This window comes from Callithrix jacchus, chromosome 15 (assembly GCF_049354715.1).
Source record: "Callithrix jacchus isolate 240 chromosome 15, calJac240_pri, whole genome shotgun sequence".
NCBI classification, from domain to species: Eukaryota; Metazoa; Chordata; class Mammalia; order Primates; family Cebidae; genus Callithrix; species Callithrix jacchus.
Genome location: NC_133516.1, coordinates 88,502,227 through 88,523,696, shown reverse-complemented (window position 1 = coordinate 88,523,696; position 21,470 = coordinate 88,502,227). Strand labels below are relative to the sequence as shown.

Below are 21,470 nucleotides of genomic sequence, written 5' to 3'. Positions count from 1 at the left end.
GTTGGTGCTCCTGCTCCCTGTGTACCATTGTTCCCACACAGCAGATGGACATCGAGGGAGTGCCAGGCTATCTGAGATTGGTTGCTAAAGAAAGGACAAATTCACAGAATGTTAGAATGTTAATGCTGGGAGTGATCTTCCACATCAATTAGTCCAGAGATTCTCAAAGTGTGGTCCACAGTGGAATATTCATTAAAGATGTAAATTTCTGAATCCTTCTTATTATACCTACTGAGTCAGAATCTTTGGCTCTTTGGTCCATAAATCTTCATTTTTAAATAAACACTCCTATACATACCAAGATTTGAGAATCACTGGTGAAGTTCAAACTCCAGAGGCAAATAACTCTCCTTGTGGTTAAGTGACGTACTTACGGATAGATGCTCAGCTGGTGGTAAAAGAACTTTGGTGACTGCCCAATGCATGCCTTATGCCAAAACTGTATCTCTGAAGCCCTCCACCCAGTAGAGAGTTGGTCACTGAAGAAATAAGCTAAGAACACATTTTTCACAAAATGTACCTCTAAAGTAAAAATCTTTCTGGCTTCAGGTTGTAAAGCTTGGAAACACTCTGAAACAACACCTATGGGAATCTGTATAAAATAAGTCTGTGCCAATGTGACTGCCTTCAACACTCCCCCTCCCCACCCACATCCCAGAAACCAAAAGGTGGGGAAGAGGGCTGGATTCTCTCTACTACTTAGAATTCATGAGGATGCTTTCGACTTCATGTATCTATCTATACCTGTGTTTCAAGTTCCATAACATCCTCTGATAATGCTTACAGTCAGGAATTTAGGTAATATAATTTATATTTTAGCATGTTTCTATTCACTTTTAAAACTTTTACACAGCCTAATTGAGCCAGGAAGATGTGTCAGGGAGATTGTCACTTTTAAATTGTCCACCAAAGGCTGCTCATGGACTGTGAGGCTTTGTGCAGTTACCAGCTTCTTCCCTGCAGGGGCTGCCATTCTTGGGGACCATAGTTCTCAGAGAGAAACCTGCCAAACTTTGTGTCTCTGGCTTAGCTGGGTATTCACAATACCCCTCCTGAACAGGCCCAGTGGCCATTTAAGAGGAAGAAAGAGTGAAAAACGGTACAGTAGCCTTGAAAGTAGCTTCTCAACGAGAAAACAGATACTGACCAAATGACTGTGTCTAATGATAGTGCTATCCCTTCGTCTGGAGTTTCTCATGCAAAAATTTTCTTATATGACCAAGGCACTTTACTGTGCGTTTCTGTTTTATCCCAACAAAGCAAGGTCCTAAAAGATCGTCTGTCCTACCTCGCCCATAATAACTTCTTCCCCTTGGATTTGTTTCTTTTTTTGCATCTCATTTTATTCCTATGTTTGGTCATCTCCAGACTGTTTTGAGAAACCCTGACCAATGATTTTTTGTTTAAAAGCAACAATGAAAAGTTAAAACTAGTGAATAATTTATTTGTTTGGTTTTGGATTTACTGTCTGTCTTTTAGTTTGGCCAATTGGCTCTATATAAATGAAAACTGAATATGAATTTATAGGAATCACGAGAATAAAAAGCTTTTAAAAAATTGAGATGTAAGAATTCTGATCTAAAGAGTCATAATGTCACAATGATTTAGGGGAACCAGGAGAATAAACAATGGTTTTGTTCATTACATAGGACATTGTATCCTGTAAAAGCTTCTTGAAAAAGTTGATTTTGTATAATAAATTTTATTTCAACATTACGTCTTCTCAGCAGTTAATGTCTTAAATTGGGTAAAGAAACACGTTTTGGCGTAATTGTGAGCACATGTTTGTTTATGTGTGTGTTGGGCTAGCGTAGGTGAAAAAGGATAGTTAAGACAACAGCGAACTTCAGTGTTTGCTGGATATTCATTCATTTATTCATGCACTTGTAAAGCAAATACCTGTGAAGCTCTTAGTACTTGGTTTGTAGAAGGAGTGTATGTCATGCGTGTTGAGAGGTTTTACAAAATGTACTATAGGGCCGATCCTTAAAGAATTTACAAGATAACTGGAGAAGCAAGACACTCTTCAATAGAATACTGGAGATCATCATGATATCCTAATATTGTTAATAGGAATTAACATTTATTAAGAATTTACTGCACATGTGTTACCAACCCACATGACCCATTCCAGAAATTTCTATAACTTTGAACCTTCAGATTTTGAAAACGGAATTTGTTTTTATTGGATGCGCGCATTCTTAGAGGTTTTTGAGGACAACGTATACCTTACTTGGTAGGAGGTGGAGCGGTCGTTACTGAACCAACACCAAAACGAGCAGGAAGATTTACTTGTTCGCTGCTGCATCCCCAGCTCCCAGAGCAGGGCCCAAGCATGAAAACATATTCTGAAATAATTAACAGCCTCTGACGTAATCTGTCGTAATAAGAGCTAATCTTTATTGAATGCTTACTAAGTGCCTGGTGTTCTGCAAAGCACTTTACATACATGGCCTCTATTGCCAATTATATCCTATGACAGAGGATTATCTTTATTGTCAAGGAAGAATCTAAAAGCTTAAAGAGAATAACCGCTTTGTCCAAGGTTACAGGGCTAGTACAGGCAGACAGAGCATTGGAATGTAGGTTGTTACACACCCTGCTATAGGGAAGTGTTAGGTGGGGAGGGGTAGTTGTTAGAAAAGAGATGGAAGTGGGTAGATACCAGGGGAAAGGAGGAAACCAGGTGCTCCTCAGGGTTTTGTGTGACAGACCACATCATCTCCTTTCCAGGGAAAGAGACACTCTCCTGATTGCATCTATCCCAGGGTTCAAAGAATAGTGCAAGAGACAGTGGTACTTTGGGGCTGGTGAAAGTACACCAGACAGTTTTCTTTAATACCCCTCCTGCTTAGCCACAAAGGCCAAAACCCTCAAGCTGTTTTCTGGCTTCCAGGCCCCCACTGGCCTCATCCCATTCTGGCTATCCTCTTTTCCTGTCTCGTGATTCTGTCATCAAAATTCTCATTCTCTCCTTGATTTCAGCTTAGAGTCAAGAAGAAAACAATCTGATTAGCTGATTAAAATAATTCCAACTAAGGTGCCATCACTTAGCCTTCCCTGGAGCTTACTCATTAAAATGAGTCTCTAATTGGTGGGATTTATGGTGAAATTGTTTTTTTCTATTAGCGTCCTCCACATCAAGAAAACTAACAGTAAGAGGTCAATAAAGTGCATCTAGGTGCCAAGAATAGACTGGTAACTCTCACACATTACCTCATAGCAACCTGAAGAGGCAAATATGATTTCTAACTTATAGATAAAGAAATGGGGCTGGGCGCGGTGGCTCACGCCTGTAATCCCAGCACTTTAGGAGGCCGAGGCGGGTGGATCACGAGGTCAAGAGATCGAGACCATCCTCGTCAACATGGTGAAACCCCGTCTCTACTAAAAAATACAAAAAATCAGCTGGGCATGGTGGCACGTGCCTGTAATCCCAGCTACTCAGGAGGCTGAGGCAGGAGAATTGCCTGAACCCAGGAGGCAGAGGTTGCAGTGAGCTGAGATCACACCATTGCACTCCAGCCTGGGTAACAAGAGCGAAACTCCGTCTCAAAAAAAAAAAGTAAGAAATGAAAGCCAGGTGTGGTGGCTGACGCCTGTAATCCCAGCACTTTAGAGGCTGAGGTGGGCAGATCACACGAGGTTGTGAGTTCAAGACCAGCCTGACCAACATGGAGAAACTCTGTCTCTACTAAAAATACAAAATTAGCTGGGCGTGGTGGTGCATGCCTGTAATCCCATCTACTTGGGAGGCTGAGGCAGGAGAATCGCTTGAACCCGGGAGGCAGAGTTTGCGGTGAGCCAAGATCATGCCATCATTGCACTCCAAACTGGGCAAAAAGAGCAGAACTCTGTCTCAAGAAAAAATTGAATAAATAAAAGAAAAGGAGACCTGGAAGGGTCACGAAATTTGCCTAAGGACCCATAGCTTGTAAAGGGAGCTAGAATTTTGCCTAAGGACCCATAGCTTGTAAAGGGAGCTAGAATTTTGACCTCTTTATATTAACCATTACTCTTCTTGCCTCTCAAAGGTTAGCATCGTGTGCTTCTGAGAAGTGTACAATTTAACTCCATTCTAATATCATAGGAGGAAGAGTTGGTGGTGAAATCCCCATCTCTACTAAAAATACAAAAATTTGCTGGGTGTGATGGTGTGCGCCTGTAATCCCATCTACTAGGAAAGCTGAAGCATGAGAAGGGCTTGAACCCGGTAGGCAGAGGTTTCAGTGAGACAAGATCGTGCCATTGCACTCCAGACTGGGTGATACAGCGAGACAGTCTCAAAAAAAAAAAAAGTGAAAAAAGTCAGTTTGGCTTAAGGCTTTTTAGAGACACCATTCTTTCTCCTGCATTCTAATGAATAACTCACTTCAGAATTATACATCAACCAGGTGGTGTTACTCTTACTTACTAATGAATGTACTAACTCCCTGTGGCAATACAGAAGTTGAGTAAGCAGGAAAGTGTCTTCAGATACTGAACTTGTCTACTGATTTTCAATAGACACAGCCTAGGGCAGCATTCCCCACATTTACTGATTATAAGACAGCATTTCCCAAATCTCAGGAAGCTCTTGTTAAACAAAATGAGTCTTAGGCCTCACTTGGAGTAATAAGTCCCTCAACTGATTCTTATTGTGTTGGTTTGGGAAACACTGGTCTGAGGGTTAAGGGGAGCATAATATGCCCCTCACAAGTGGTTGTACCTAAAGCAGGGCTCCTTAAGCATTCTTTAGCCTGTTGATTTCGTTAACTTCATGGTCCCTGTCTCAGAAGAATTTTTTTTTTTTTTTTTTTGAGATGGAGTCTCGCTCTGTCGCCCGGGCTGGAGTGCAGGGGCATGATCTCTGCTCACTGCAACCTCCACCTCTTGGTTTCAAGCGATTCTCCTGCTTCAGCCTCCCAAGCAGCTGGGATTATAGGCACCTGCCACCATGCCCGGCTAAATTTTGTATTTTTAGTAGAGATGGGGTTTCACCATGTTGGCCAGGCTTGTCTTGAACTCCTGACCTCAGGTGATCCACCCTCTTCAGCCTCCCAAAGTTCTGGGATTAGAGGCATGAGCCACTGCGCCTGGACAGAAGAATGTTTTTAATGCGTTCGTAGAGAATATCAATTTTATTGAAATACAGTTATCAAAGTTTAAAGATATATGTGTTTCTTTAATAATTCATTAACAAGATCTAGTGGCAGGTTCAAAATTCCTATAATTTCAAAGTAATGATAAGTATAAGTGATGTTTCAAGATGTATGCGACAATCATAATGCAGTTTGAAAATGTGAATATCATCAGTGTGAAGGAAGGAGTGTTAAAAAATTAAACAAAATTTAAGAAGCTGAGGCAGGAGAATTGCTTGAACTCAGAAGGTAGAGGTTGCAGTGATCTCAGATTGCACCCCTGCACTCCAGCCTGGGCAATAGAGTGAGACTCCATCTCAAAAAGAAAAAAAACGAGAGTGAAAAAAATTAAGAAATCTGTGACACTAAACATTGCTTCTGCTGCGGGTTGATACCTATGTTTGTAATTAAAGGAAATTCTAAATTTCATCTCAGGGAAAATAAAGGAGTAGTTTTTATCACATCCAAGTTGATGAAATCCGCAGATTAAGAACTCCTACTCTAAAGGGATGGGTTTTGAGTTGTTTGGAAATAGCTAAGGGGCAAAGATAGAATTCCTTCTCTAATTAGCCTCTTCAGTCCATTTTTGTTTGCCACACTCAGAGTATTTTTTGGTGGGACGGTTGCTGTGGGGCAACATAGGATAATAAATAAGGATTTTTCACTTCTCGGCATCTTAATTTACCCATCTGTGAAATGGGGATTTTGTGGCTTAGTGGTTCCCAAATGTCATAGTAGATGACTAGCTGGTTGCACAAGTCACGTCAGGTGGCAGTGGGGCCGGTGGCTTATTATAATTACTCTAGACCTCCAGGCTTGCCCCAGAAATGCTGGCTTGGTAGACCCGAGGTAGACCCAACAGTTTGTTTGTTTATTTGTTTGATTTTTTGAGACGGAGTATTGCTCTGTCGCCCAGGCTGGAGTGCAATGGTGGGATCTCGCCTCACTGCAATTTCCGCCTCCTGGGTTCAAGTGATTCTCCTGCCTGAGAATCCCTCCCGTGTAGCTGGGATTACAAACAACTACCCCCAGCTAATTTTTGTATTTTTAGTAGAGAAGGGGTTTCACCATGTTAGTCAGGCTGGTCTCGAACTTCTGACCTCAGGTGATCTGCCCGCCTTGGCCTTCCAAAGTGCTGGGATTACAGGCATGAGCCACTGCAGCCGGCCCAGTTTGTATTTTTTTTTTTTTTTTTTTTTTGAGATGGAGTTTTGCTCTTGTTGCCCAGGCTGGTGTGCAGTGGCACGGTCTTGGCTCCCAGGTTCAAGCAATTCTCCTGCCTCAGCCTCCTGAGTAGCTGGGATTACAGGCATGCACAACCATGCCCAGCTAATTTTGTATTTTTAGTAGAGATGGGGTTTCGCCAAGTTGGACAGGCTGGTTTCGAACTCCTGACCTCAAGTGAACCCACCTGCTTTGGCCTTCCAAAGTGCTGGGATTACAGGCATGAGCCAACGCACCCAGCCCAGTTTGTATTTTTAACAAGCAGTCTCTCCTTCCCCAACTGCTGTAAGTTAAGTGTGTCCCCCAGGAGGCGTGTGTTGGAAATTCAATCTCCAATGCAACAGTGTTGGGAGATGGGGCCTAATAAGAGGTGACTAGCCTTGGGGACTCTGCCCTCATGAGTGGATTAATGTTGCTCCTGTGGGAGTGGGTTCCTTTTAAAAGGACAAGTTCAGTCCTCTTTTGCTTCTCTTCTGTCCTCCCACTTTCCACCATGGGATGACAGTATGGAGGCCCTTTCCAGATGGAGGCCTCTTGATCTTGGACTTTCAAGCCTCCAGAACTGTTCTTTATAAATTACCCAGCCTCATGTATTCTGTCATAGCTGCACAAAATGGACTGACATTCCCCCTAATGGAAGTTTACTTTAGAGCTGCTGAAAGTTTAGGTGCATAAGAAGTATGGAGTAGCTCATTTAAAAATGAGACTCCAAGACTCATCCTCAGAGAAACCATGTCATTAGAATATGGCCAGGAATTTCTTGTGGCTGGATCACACTGTGGAAATGATGGCAAAAATAATCTCTAAGCCCTTCCAGCTTTAATATTCTATGAGCTTTTATCAAAATCCAGTTTGGTGAAGACATTGTGAGAATCTCCTGATTTTGTTTTCCAGTAAGGAGGTCTTACATTGCTATCATTTGGGGGGTTTTGAGCTGTTGTAAAACTTTCCTTGAAAAAAAAGCACTTCTTAATTTTTTATAATCAATATCATTACAAAACTCAAAGATTCCTCTGTTGCCAAAATAATGCTATTTTTTCCTTTCATCACCATCCAACCTCGATTGCTTTTTCTGTGGTGCGTTTCCTTGTCTGAAACCATCCGACTCTACCTTGCTTGACTATCTTTCTTAATCCTCAAGTCTTTTCTCTTGTCTCCAAGTAGCATGAGCTTAGTATTCCAAATGTTCCCTTGGCTGCTTATACTGCCTTTCTCTCCTGATAAAAGTGCTTTAAGCATCACAAAAGGTGCTTCACTGAGTGGAAAAAAATGAGATGTTTGTGCTTGGAGAGGAAGCTCCAGAGTGCAGACTGTAAGGCAGGAAATTAAAATCTTGAGAGGAAATCTGAGATAGAACAATTTGGGATGGCACAGAAAAGTTGAGAAAATGCTGCAAACTGAATTAAACAGATAGCCAAGCCAGGAGCCCTAAGAAATATAGCCTTCTGTGAGGTCACCCTCATGGTTTTTGTACTGAACTTCTCTGCTAGGCTTGAGGACAGAGAATACAGAAGAACGTCAGTGACTGGTCCCTGTGAGCCCCTTTATATAATGTTCAAGTGAAGGCTCCTCTGTGTCTTAAAGATGAGAATGATACCAATGAAATCTGACTGTGGTTCACACTTACTCACTATCTTCTTCCATCTTTTCAATAAATAGTCCCTGGATTCCACTGGGAATCTATGACATCCCTGGGCAGTATCCAAGGAAGAAACACATAACCTCTGCTAAATCAGTTCTTCCATCTGGAAATCAGGTGCCACAAGTCAGTCTAATCAGAGCATATCTTGATACTTCTACCAGAAATTCTAGGAAAAGGATTTTCTCTCTTGCTGTGAGTGGTGTGGTATGGACATGTGAGTCCTATAGCTAAGCCTGTTGCCTGCAGATAAGGCCAACATATGGAAAAAGGCAGAGCTGAGAGAATTGTGGGGAAATAGAGCTGGAGCTCTGATGGAACCATGCCTGCAGCCCACCCTACCAGAGGACTTTATAAAGTTCCTGGTATGACAGCCAATGCATTCTGTTTTGTTTTGTTTTGTTTTTAATGTAAGCCAATTGGAATTAAGCTTTTTTAAAAAACGTATAATGAAAAATGTCTTAAGTGAGATATTTATAGATCAAAAGTTTTGGTTATCAAAGTACTCTATCAGTCGATGACAGCTGAGCCTAACATCAGCTCAACATGGAAAATCTTGTTGTCACCTCCATTTTATTCACTTAAATCCATGTCTTCTGACTCCCAGTTCTGAGTCTTTTTCTCACAGCATGACACTGTGTTGAAATGACATTCATCCCAGTGAATTCCAATAAAGGCAATGTGATACTTTATTGCCTACTTCAGAGCAATTCCCCACCCCTACATCTTTTATAAATAAAACACACATTTTTCTTTTTTCTTTTTTAGCTTCCTTTGCAGCTAAAGGTGGCCTTGTGACTAAGTTCTGGCCAATTAAGCTAGCATGAAATCGCTTAGAAACAAGCTTCAAGCTACTCCAGGGAAAGTGCACGCACTCTCGATCTCTCATTTCCTGCTGTCCCCACCCATCCTATTTTTGAATCCTGTCATGGTGCTACAGAGCTATGGGAGCATAAAGAACTAGGCTAGCTTGCCAAGAATGGCGAAGAGGAAGAATGGAAAAGTCGGGTCTGTGATAACACCATGGGGCAGCTGAACCAACACAATTCTCTTCCTCCAGAATTCTGGTTATGTGAAAAACATTAAATGTAATTAAGCCACAATTAATCAAGGTTTCCAATATTTACAGCCAAAACATTCCTAACTCATAAATACTGGTGCTTGGCAAAATGAGCCAATTTTCCTTCGAAGAAGGTAGGTGTGTTCAAATCAAAGCACACAAAGCTATGAATTTGGTGAATCTTTTGACTCCGAAAATGGTGTTCTTCTCATGAGTATCTTATCTTCCTGGGGGCCTTTAAGCCTACAACAGTCTCTGTGATCAACATTGCACCCTTTTCTTTTCTAAAGGGAGCTCTTAGGCTAAGTAATTACTAGAGTAGCTACTCAAACTGCACTATCATTAGGACAAGTTAAGCCCATATTTTAAGGGTTCACAGTGCTCTTTTCTTTCATTAAGGCGCCTCATCTGCCTTTAAGGAAAGATAGGAAAACATTTGAAATTAAGAAAAGTATAGATTGATGTAAGATAGAGAGACTCGGTACTCTGAACTAGAAACTTCTAATATCTTAATTGGTCATCTGTTAATGAGGGTTACTTTAAGTGATATTCCGTCTTTTACTGAGACAGACCCTTAGCTCACTGCTATGGAAAGTGATGCAGAGATATTCTTCATTGTCTTTAGGGCCTCTTTGGTTTTACCAACTTGCTTTAAGGCCCAGCCAGTGCCTCAAATCAAGTTGGTAAGACCAAAAAGAGGCCCTAAAGCCAGTGAGGAGATATCTCTGCTCTCCTAAATCTTCCTTAAGTGAATGTAGATTTTAAAAATCATATTCTTATTGCATCTCAGCCTTTTGGTTAAGATCAAATGTAAAAATTACGATCTTGATCACTGAGCGCCTACACCAAATAAGCTGTTGGACAGAGGGCATAGTATTATGGTTTTTATGGGGAGAAACCAAGAACTCCATCAGAGCTATTCCTGGCAGAAAACCTAAAGGTACTACTGCAGTGATTCCATGAAGGTCTTTGGCAAGATTTCCTGTCATTTCCTGTAGTTTCAGTTGCCCGTCTATGCTCAGCAGCAGAATAGGAGCCAGAAGCAAATGCCGTGGGTTGGTAGCGCGGAAAAGTCCGTCTCCTAAACCAGTACATAGGTCCAACCAGAGTCCTAGAGGTAACCACAAATACATAGCCAACCAACGCCGAGAGTGGCTTTGCTACAGACACCAAGAGCCTGCTTTTATCTTAGAGGGAATAAAAATCCCATTAGAGTGATGGTCCATTGCCTACATTTCTTTCTGACATTCATCCTTCTGGGGACTTAAGAATTCTTGGAACATATAGAAATGGACAAAAACATTTTAGGAGAATGGTGGCAGTGCTGGGAGTCATTGACCAATTCATATTGGCATGTTGCACCTAGAGTGCCTCATTCCTGAACAGAAATATCACATGATTCTAAATTTTTTCACTCTCATTATTGTTGATGTAAAATAACACATAGCTCATCCCCAAAAGTCCTCACCCCAAAAAATCGGACTGTAACAATAGATAGGCAGATGGTATCAGTAGGAATAGCCTATATAATGCATATGTTACAGAGAAGATTTATTTCGTCATTTAGATATCAAATGTTGTAACGTTTAGCATGTGCTGTGCGCCAGGTAGTAGGTTTAGGCTACAGGAAGTGAAGAACAAAGACCTAGTCCCTGACTTCAACGTTGACTCAGACTAATTGGGTTGACAGAAAAATCAAGATAATTATAAGACCCTTCACCCTCCCAACTAGGATTATCCTAACTGGGAAGAATAAATACATATTTTTTTCCTCAAATATTCCCTTAGCCTTTAGATCTACCCAGGCTAGTTGTTTTTCTTCTTTTCCTTTTATTTCTCTATTTTCTTTATGTCTCCCCCTTGATATCATAAGTCTAATTTTAGTTCCCAGCCATTCTTTAACACAGGCATTAGCATAGGCAGTCTATGTACAAGGTTTTTGCTCTCCCGTGATATGTCATACTTAATTAACTGTCACTTTTACTATCAATATTAACTGAGATACTAATTTGATGAATCTTAATTTCTCTTAATCATAGCATCATTTTTATCCTTCATTGGATACCTCTTTAAAATGACACACTGTGCAGAGGAGAAATATTAATAGTATATGCAGGTTTTTTTTTTTTTTTCTGAGATGGAGTTTCACTCTTCTTGCCCAGTCTGGAGTGCAATGGTGCAATCTCAGCTCACCGCAACCTCTGCCTCCCGGGTTCAAGCAATTCTCCTGCGTCAGCCTCCTGAGTAGCTGGGATTACAGGCATGCACCACCACACCCAACTAATTTTGGATTTTTAGTAGAGACAGGGTTTCTTCATGTTGGTCAGGCTGGTTATGAACTTCTGACCTCAGGTGATCCACCTGCTTCGGCCTCCCAAAGTGCTGGGATTGCAGGTGTGAGCTACCGTTCCTGGCCTCAGGTTTTATTATTTATTTATTTTCATCTCTTAAGTAATTGCGTATTTTCCTGGTAAGAATATCTGTCTTTTGTTTGTTTGTTTGTTTTTTGTTGTTTTTTTTTTTTTTTTGAGACGGAGTTTTGCTCTTGTTACCCAGGCTGGAGTGCAATGGCATGATCTCAGCTCACCGCAACCTCTGCCTTCTGGGTTCAGGCAATTCTCCTGCCTCAGCCTCCTGAGTAGCTGAGATTACAGGCACATGCCACCATGCCCAGCTAATTTTTTGTATTTTTTTAGTAGAGACGGGGTTTCACCATGTTGACCAGGATGGTCTCGATCTCTTGACCTCGTGATCCACCTGCCTTGGCCTCCCAAAGTGCTGAGATTACAGGCTTCAACCACCACGCCCGGCTAGAATATCTGTTTTTTGAACATATATAGTCACCCTGATTTCCTTGTTAGCAAATGTGTATTTGTCTTGAGTACCACCTGACTCTGTTTTGCACTTCCAAATGAAAATACTTTTAAATTTAATAAATGTTACTCCCCAAAAGAATTCTCCAGAATCTTTGGCACTATCTGTCTGGCAAAGGCTCTGTACTATTAATGGACACATGGAAAATATAAATTTGAGGGTTTTGTCTGTTCCTTTGGTAGCAGAGTCTACAGAGAGCTGATACGCAGGAAGAAAGAGCAGAGGGAGGGTAACTGAGCCATCCAAAGAAGTCTGATCTGTTTGCTGGCCATTCTTTCTATCTTCCTACATTCACTAATTTTTTTTTCTTTTCTTTCTTTCTTTCTTTCTTTCTTTCTTTCTTTCTTTCTTTCTTTCTTTCTCTCTCTCTCTCTCTCTCTCTCTCTCTCTCTCTTTCTTTCTTTTTCTTTCTTTCTTTGTTTCTTAAGATGGGGTTTCACCATGTTGGTCAGGCTGGTCTTGAACTCCCGACCTCAGGTGATCTTCCCACCTTGGCCTCCAAAGTGCTTGGATTACAGTTGTGAGCCACCACACCTGGTCTACCACTAATTTTTTTTTCTATAATTCCTTTTTTCCCCTTGCCTCACATCCCTCCAGCACAACACCCTTATATACATTGAGCACTAGTAAAGATGCCTTCTGGACTGCCTCACTTAGCCCACCATGTCATTGAGACGTGTCTGACACAGAGAATAAACTTGAGGCCCTATTAGGAAGAATCCCATCACTCAGATCTAGTCACCTGAACACCGGAGACCCATGAACAGAATCCTTCTCAGCTCCCTGGTTCTGATGGGTAAGGGATGAGATGGTGGCTGTTTTCCAGAACTTTGGCTCTCTCATTAAAGGGAGAATGAGAACTCTACTTCCTTCCTTCGTCAGTTCCTGACTATTCAGGGAGTCTTTTGAACCCTGAAGGCTAGAAACTCATGGAAGACAAATACAAACACAGTTACAGAGGCAGCACGTGCCTGAAGTCTACTCACCTCCAGGTATACCACCCAGGGCATCACCAACGTGGCCACCAGCAAGTCTGCCACAGCCAGGCTCACTACTAGGTAGTTGGTGGTAGTCTGCAGGGCCCGCTCCTTCAGCACAGCCATGCACACCAGACCATTGCCGAAGACGATGGCCAGGATGAGCGCGCAGTAGGAGAGGGCATAGTAGGCATGTGGGTGCACCTGGCTGGCACCTGTGGAGTTTTCCTCCCCACAGGTGTAGTTCAGGTGGCTGCTCAGCTGACTCAGAGGTGCCATAGCCCAGAGGGAGGTATGTGATGCCAAGGGCCTTCCTGTGAGAAGACAGGAAACAATATTAATAAAATCAGACTCTTTGGGGCTTGGTTGCTTAGTTACATGTTTGGATTTATTGCATCAACAAATATTTATGGAGCATTTTCGACATAGAAGGGACTGTTGTGAGAGTTGGAGATACAGCAGTGAACCAGGCAGATAAAAATTGCTCCCCTTTGAAGCTCCCATTCTAGAGGAGAAGACAGACAATAAACAAGATAAATAAATGATGTGGTATGTTCAATAATGATATGTATATTGGACACAAATCAGGGAGGTGGGTAAGTAGTGGGTGAAGATTGTGTGCATGGGGGTGAATAAGTCTGAATATAGCCAGGAATTCCTCATGGAGAAATCAGCAATTGAGTCGGGACCTGGAGGAGATCAAGAAGCAGACCATGCAGATATCTGATAAGACAGCAGTACAAGCAGTGAGAAAAGCAGGTGCCAGCAGGAAGAGCTAGCACATAGAAGGCATAGGAGGGAGGCCAGTGAGGCTGGAGCCAAGTGAGGCAGGAGTAGAACGGTGGAGGGGGTGTGGTAGAGAGGTTGTGCAGTGCCATGGGAAGTACCATGCTTGAACTCTGAATGGGATGGGAAGCTGTTGCAGGATTACAATCCCAGCTCTGATGCTTCCTAACTCTGGGACCTTGTGCTTATTAATTTACCTCTCTGAGCTCCAGATTCTTCCCATGTAAAATGTGGGACTAATAAAACCTACCTATCTTAGTCTATTTTGGGTTGCTATAACAGAACACCTGAGTCTGGGTAATTTACAAAGATCAGAAATGTATCCTCTCACAGTTCTGAAGTCTAGAGGAAGACCTAAGACCTGTGACTTACAGTGTAACCCTGAAACCCAAGCAAAAGTGACTCTTGCCCCGGGCTCTGTGCTATAAAGGAGCCCACTCTGGTCTTCTGCTATCATCTGAGGTTTGCGTCTCCCTAAACTCATATATAGAAATCCTAACTCCCAATATAATGGTATTAGGAGGTGGGGGCCTTTGAGCAGTGATCAGGTTATGAGGACAGAGCCGTCATGAGTGGGATGAGTGCTCTTATAAAAGAGACCCAGAGAGCCAGCTAGTCTCTTTCACCAGGCAAGGACATAGAGAAAAGACAGCCAGCTATGAACCAGAAAGCAGGTCCTCACCAAACACTGAAACTTCTGGTGCCTTGATCTTAGACTTCCCAGACTTCAGAACTGTGAAAAATAAATATCTGTTGTTTATAAGCTACCCAGTTTATGGCGTTTTGTGATAGCAGCCCAAAAGGACTAAGGCACCCTCTACTGATTATGCCTCTAAGCCTCTACAGGACGATTCTGTAACCTCCCACAGTGCCAAGGAGAAGGTCCACTAAGTTTACACCCTCGTCTAGACCACACTCAGAATTCTCTGCCAAACTGCTCAGAGCTTGTTTCCAGGGCATCATGGGCCTCATTCTAAATCTGTCACCCTGAGGGTAGACTATGCCATAAGTGTGGAGGGTCCCTGGGGCCACGTGGGTAGCTTTCAGTTACAGTTCAAACAAAGATCCTATGTAGCCTGAGGTGGGGGAGAAGAGGACACAGTCCCTGAGGCAGGTTAGGCGTGGGGGCCCAGCTTCTCCTACATGGTTACATTTTGTATGGAATTCTGAAGGGTCCAGTAATCTTAAATTCAAACCTGGCCTTCCACATTGTTATGAAGTGTATTTGTCAAGGTGGGAAGATTAAACATTTTACCCAGTGATTTGTTGGTTATAACTTTAATATATATATATATTTATTTAATATATATATATATTTAATATATATATATATTTAACTTTAAAATGTTTAAACATGGTACATACGGACTTTTATGGGAACTCTCTCTCCAGGCCCTGGCAGAAGTAGAGGCTGGCTTGGTGGCTAGAATTTGCCCTCAAGACAGGTATCTGTAGCTTGATTAGGAGATTGGCCTAATCATGGCTGTCATTTTGTACCTCACTTTGAAATGTCTCAGCCTGAAATGTGAAAGAGTTAAAATGAACAAATGATTGGAAAAGGGTGACCAACTTGGAATGAATTTAGAGAATTGTTTAAAAAAATTGTCCTTTATCTTGGCACACTGTTTGCACTCAATGTATTTTAAAACATAATAATAATTCTTGATAATAATTAGAATTTTCTCATTATTCAGAGGAGGGCAGCAGCTACCCTGGAGATAGCACTGCTGCTGCCAAGAGCTTTTGAAAAAATACAATGCTTTCTGATTGTTCAAGGGTATTTCCACTTTGAAGGCAGGCTCGGGCCCAAATGTCTTCCCTTTCACAGCTGGGCCACTTTGGAATACAGTGGCCAGAATCCCTCTTTTCTGGGGTCTGAAGCTAATGTCTTAGCTTCATCTTACCTACCACATAAGAGAGAGGCATAAAACCTTTGAATATTTGTTACCCTTTTGCCGGACTTTTTACCTGCCAAGAGGTTTGACAGCTACCTAAAAATGGTATAGCCGAATGCCAGCGGCTAATTATATGAAGGGAAACCCTCAACTCTGAAAGTCAATTCTGAGCCTGATGTTGGAATCGCAGTTGCATGGATTTCTGATTTCTAATTTATTTTTTTCCACATCTGATCTTAGAGCCTTTATAGCAGCAGGTGGGTTAAACCCTGATTGTCCAGGTAGTTTCTGAAGAGTTGTGGATGTGGGAGATGAAAGCAAAGATGAGTGAGATGCTAGATTACTCTCTGCCTCTCAGCTAATTATTTCACCTTTCTCCCTGCTTAGATTTTTTTTTTTTTTCAAACAAGAGTTGCTTATATAACACAGAGCTGAGCTGGGCTTTCTTCTTTCTTTTACCCTCTGTTAGATATGCTAACAGATGGGAAACTGGTCTCAGGTAGGAAGAAGCAAAGAGCCTAGAGAAGTCATTAACTCAGTCACTCTCTAAGTAATTTACAATGATAGGCTGGTTTTCTCATCAGCAAAATGGGGATAATCATATCAATTCCATAGTGTTATTATAACGATTAAATGAAATGATACACATGAAGTTTGGCACTACTGACAATTTGGGCTGAAAAATTCCTTGTTGAGGAGGTCGTCCTGTGCATCGTGGGATGTTTAACAGCATCCTGACATCCACACACTAGATGACAGTAGCACACCCCTCCCCACAAATTGAGACAATCAAAAATGCTTCTAGATGTTGCCAAATGTCCCGGGGCGGGGTGGGGGTGAGCAAAATTGCTCTCCCCATTGAGAATCATCACTCTAGCATAATGTCTGGCACAGAGCACCAGAAATATCGTCACTTTTATTGTTAAGAGAGAAGTGGGAATAGGTGAAGAGTTAAATAAGCTGTGATTATAGAGTATCTAGTGAACTTGGAAATGATGGCATTCATGGCAACCTCAGCAAATAGTGGATAGGAGGTAAAAGAGTAGAGAAGGCAGAGAACTAGAATATTACTCCTCACTTCATTCTTTTAAGATTCATTACATATAACACTACTTACACATTTTAATGAGCTTTTAAATTCCTTACAAAGTATTAATTTATCTTGTTCTTTATAGTTTGTTCTGGTATCTTTCAGAGTGAGTGCATAACCTATTTAAAAGTCAGAGGAACAGAGAGTGGTCAGGTCCTCATCAGTTATGACATTTGTCCTGCTTTGCTGATGTTCAGTTTCTCAGTGCTGAATAAGTCTGCCAGAAACATTTGTGGATTGCCTCCTTAGCACCTCATTAAGACTTACAGAGTTTTAATTATTTGTTCTCTTTCTGTAAGAGAACACATGAAGAAAAAGACAACTACATCTGGGCTACTAGTGTATGTCAGGTATAAGTACTTTACGTGCATTTTAATACTTATAGGAGCCCTAAAGGTGGATATTGACATATTGCTTTTACTGATTAAAAAAACTGAGACAGAGTGAGACAGAGAGATTCAATTACTTTCTCAAGATTACACCATGTGTTAGGGACTAATTTGAACCAAGCTTTATCTCAGGCATTCTTAAATACCAAACCCACAATTATCTAATGTGTCTATGCTAGGTATGGAAGTTGATGTCAGTTATTCCCAGCTGGACTCAGGGGCTCATTCCTGTAGTCCCAGCACCTCGGGAGGCTGAGGTGGAAGGATCACTTGAGGCCAGGAGTTTGAGACCATCCTGGGCAATATAGTGAGACTCCATCTTAAAAAAAATAAACTAAAAGAAAAATTAGTATTCCCAGCTACTGGAGAAGCTGAGGCGGGAAGATTGCTTGAGTCCAGGAGTTAGAGGCTGCAGTATAATTGTGCTACCCCAGACTGGATGACAGAACAAGATCCTGTCTCAAAGTTAAAAAAACCCCACAAAACTTTCATTCCCAAGTTGAGATGGGTTTCACTCAACCAAGAACAAAACACTTCAGTAGCAAGCTTCCATGACCACATTTCCACTCATTTCACAGGTCTCTGGCTATTGCCAACTCTAATCTTTTACTCAGATGCCTCCTACCAGTCGCCAGAGCTTTTCTGATCTGGGCTATAATTCGAACTTGCTATATTGCTGATAAAATTAATAATTATTCCTAAAATTTATTATCATCATTCAACCCCACAACAACCTGATGAAGAGGGTAAGCACTATAATCATACCAATTTTTCTAGAAAAAACAGATGAGTCACAGAGAGGTTAAGTATCTCGGTGAGGCCACAAACCAATAAATGATGGAGTTGATTCAACCCAAGATTTATCTGATTCCAGAGTTCATGTTCTTAACTATGCCACTTTTGGGGTGAGAAAGACAAATGTGAAATGGGTACTAATTTTAAAATCTCACTTGTTCAGGGTATCTTATGCATATCACCTGACTAGGTTTGGTGAAGCAATGCAGGTGCACACTGCTCATAGAGCCAGTGGGAGTTACATTGTTATTATTATTAGAGACAGTCTTTAGCATTTCTATGCTAGTTCCTTCTTGCAAATTGCTGCCTATTTTCCTAGAAAAGATTCACAAATGCATTGCAATACATAGCATGTTTATGTATTTGGGCACATTTTCACTGTTGGTAAATGTACAGAGAAAAACTATTGCTGGTTACTTAGGTCCAGTAGCTAAGATAATAATTATTCCCCCTCAATAAACCTGTCTAGTAAAGCATAGCATACTCACTTTCTATCACGAACTCTAAAGACTGAGCATCCTACCATTCTAATCAGAGATAAAATGGGAAACTCAGGAAATAAATAAATCAATAAGCCAATATTAATTGATGACAAACTTCAATGCATTAGAAATTGAATCTGCTATTGAGTAGAAACTGTTTGGTATTTGCTTTAATGTATATTCCATAATAAACAGCCTTCTGTATGGATGCTTTAATATTGGACACCCATTTGGATACTGTCAGTATTTTCCTTGCTCAATACCCTTGCTCACTGCTAGCCATACAGACGCTTGAAAATATTCAACTATAAATAAATGAGTGCCTGAGTAAGAATCTTTCTCACATTGTCTTTACTTCTGTTTGACTATAAGAGATTCCAGTGCCATGTCAAGCAGTGGGTCTTCACTCTTACTTAAGGACAGACATTTTACAGACCTTTTAGTATCAGCAAGCAAAAGTCTTCACCTATAAAGTGAACTAGGCATGCACTATGAGTTTAGATTCCAAGTTTCACTTTGCTATTGCTGCATTATTATTCATACATGCATTTTGATGGTATTCAATTAAACTAAATGTATGAACTGGAACAAATACCTAATTGCAATGACTTCTGTTGCCCCAGTAAGCTACAGCAAGTAATGGAAGTCTCACAATTAAATAATAACAATACCCTAAAAATCATATACCATCATCAAAGGAAACATACACAATCATCACCTCAAGTACTACATTTCTCTGCTGGGAATAATTGGATTCTGACTTAGAAACAGCCTGACTTTAAATAGACCATTGAAAATAGTGCCTCTCCAAACCTTCAGCTCTGAATTGCCAGGGTGCTGAATTGAGGAGTTTAAAATAACAGACCCTTACAATTAAGTAAAATCCTTAAGAGGAATACAATCAACTTCCATACAAATCCAGGAAATAATAACGGCTTTTTGTTTTCCATCTTTTAATTCTTCCTTGATATAGCTTCTAGAGCCCACAAGGATACAATTTTGGGGAATAAAAGAAAAGAAAAAGGAATAGGAAAGGTTTCTACTGTCCAGCCACTTAGAAGGAAAACAAAACCATTTCCTCAGGGCTTTGGTTTTTAAATAAGAGTGGGTATTGAGTTTTAATGCATATTTTTAGAGATCCACAGAACCCCAAGCTGATTAAATAACATTTAGGAAAATACTATGTACTAAATTAGAAACGAAAAGAAAAATTACTTACCCTAAAATTTTCTTCTGATTTCTGGAGACCGAGGAGTTTACCAGTTCGGATCCTGCAGCCATTTACTGACAGCAGGCATACCCAAGCAAAGCAAAGTTTGCTTTTCTCAGGACTCAGAAACTATGCAAATGAATGGAAAGGAATCACCCATTTTTGTCTCCAAGGTGAAATTACTTGAGTGCTGCTTTCCAGCTTTCCTATTAGACCTTAGTGCATGTTTCATAGCTGCTTTCGAATGCATCGATTTTCTGTAGAGGATTTGGGAGGGACCCTAAACTGAGCATTGGTTGGGTCAGCCGTTCAGAGGTTCTGTCCTTGGTGCTGAAAGAGAGATGGAGTAGGCATAAGCAGGATCCGTTTTCTACCTCGCTCTCCTCTTTTCCTCTTTGTCTCTATCTGCTTTGGTACTGTGCTTTTTAGTACATGTGTATTTTCCCTTCAGTGCTCTTTTTAATCTTAGTTTTCCACTCTTTTTACCTTTATGCTTTAATTTCTCTTGAATAACTCTCACCATCCTCAGTTTAATTGCCTTTCCAGATTTTCGTGGGTGTAAAGATGATTAGTTCAGAAGAAGGAACAGATCATCAAATTGATACCACAATTGGTTAATGGAAATCAGTACAATTTAAAACACAATTGACAGGATAATTGAATTTGGAGGTGTAAGCCTGTCTGGGAAAAGAAGGTTAAAGGAAACATATTACAAAGGTAGCAAAATTGAGGCATGGTGTATAACTGATAATAAAGACGAAATAAGCTTAATACTGTCAGACATGTTAAATGTTTATGTAGCAGCACTTCTTGTTTTCAGAGAACTTTATTTGTCAATTCATTCTTACTGATTCTCTGTGATATACATACCACTGTTTTAAAAACTGGTTTAGAACAAGCTAAAGTGAGATGCAACCAAGGACAATATCAGTGAAAGTCAGTAGTAGAACATAAACAATCCTAACTTATGGCTACCTGTTCATCTTACATTTTACTGTGGAATCCTAACCATTTCCTGTTCTCTCTCTCTTTCTCTTTTTTATCCTCCTTTTAGGCAATGTGGTAATTTTTCTGCTATTTTCTCTGCCAACAGTGGATGTGCTTGGCAACTGCAGTGCAGTCATGGGGAAGCTGTTTCTCATTTGACTGTGATGGAGACCTCTGCTGGCTGAGAAAGAAAGCAGCAGCATCAATAAGGTCTAAATACTGCTATTGATCACAACCTTCGTTTATTGAGCATGTACTTTTAGCCAGTCATTTTAATGCATTGCCCCTTTTAATCCTTTCAACAACCCTACAGGGTAGGTACTATTTTTACCACCCTTATTTTATGGATAGGAAAATAAAAGCTTAGAGGTTAGTATAATATCTGAAAGTTGCACAGCTAACAAGTGGCAGACCCAGGATTTGGATCTAAACATGCTAATTCTCTTAAACACTATGGTATATTCTTCCAAAGGTAGAAAATTTGAACTTCCCAGAAGATTGATAATATGTCAGAGAGAATAATAATTATAATGACAATAATACTAATACATTTGTATATAGTTATATTTATAAATCATTTAGGTGATTTAGAAATAATTTTGTAAATTATGTTCTTGTTTGCATCCTACATCAATCTTCATGATGCCTATTTTTACAGAGGCTGTTATCGGATAATTTGTGTCCTTCCAAAATTGATATGTTGAAGCCCTAACCTTAGAACATGGCTGTATTTGGATATAAGATCTTTAAAGTGTGAATTAAGCAAAAATGGGGACTGTTAGGACAAGCCCAAATCCAATATGACTGGCTTCCTTGTAAGAAACAGAAGAGACACCAGGAATGTGCACACAGAGGAAGGGACATAGGAAGATGGCATCTGTCTGCAAGCCAAGGAGACGCGTCTGGCAGGAGAAACCAAACCTGCCAACCTGTCGATTTTGG

The 21,470-nt window shown here is 40.8% G+C and overlaps 1 protein-coding gene across 2 annotated transcripts in view; it reads right to left on the bottom strand.

The window, feature by feature from the left end:
* DRD3 (dopamine receptor D3) overlaps positions 1–19,943 on the bottom strand; it is a 50,716-nt gene extending 30,773 nt beyond the window's left edge. For both annotated transcript variants that reach the window (XM_035274128.3, XM_078350152.1), the window contains exons 1-2: positions 19,551–19,943; positions 12,904–13,208 (exon numbers count right to left, since the gene is read on the bottom strand). In XM_035274128.3, coding sequence (XP_035130019.2) covers positions 12,904–13,173 — 270 coding nt within the window. In that variant the 5' untranslated portion in view covers positions 13,174–13,208; positions 19,551–19,943. The remainder of the gene's footprint in view (positions 1–12,903; positions 13,209–19,550) is intronic.
* Positions 19,944–21,470: the final 1,527 nt, after the last annotated feature.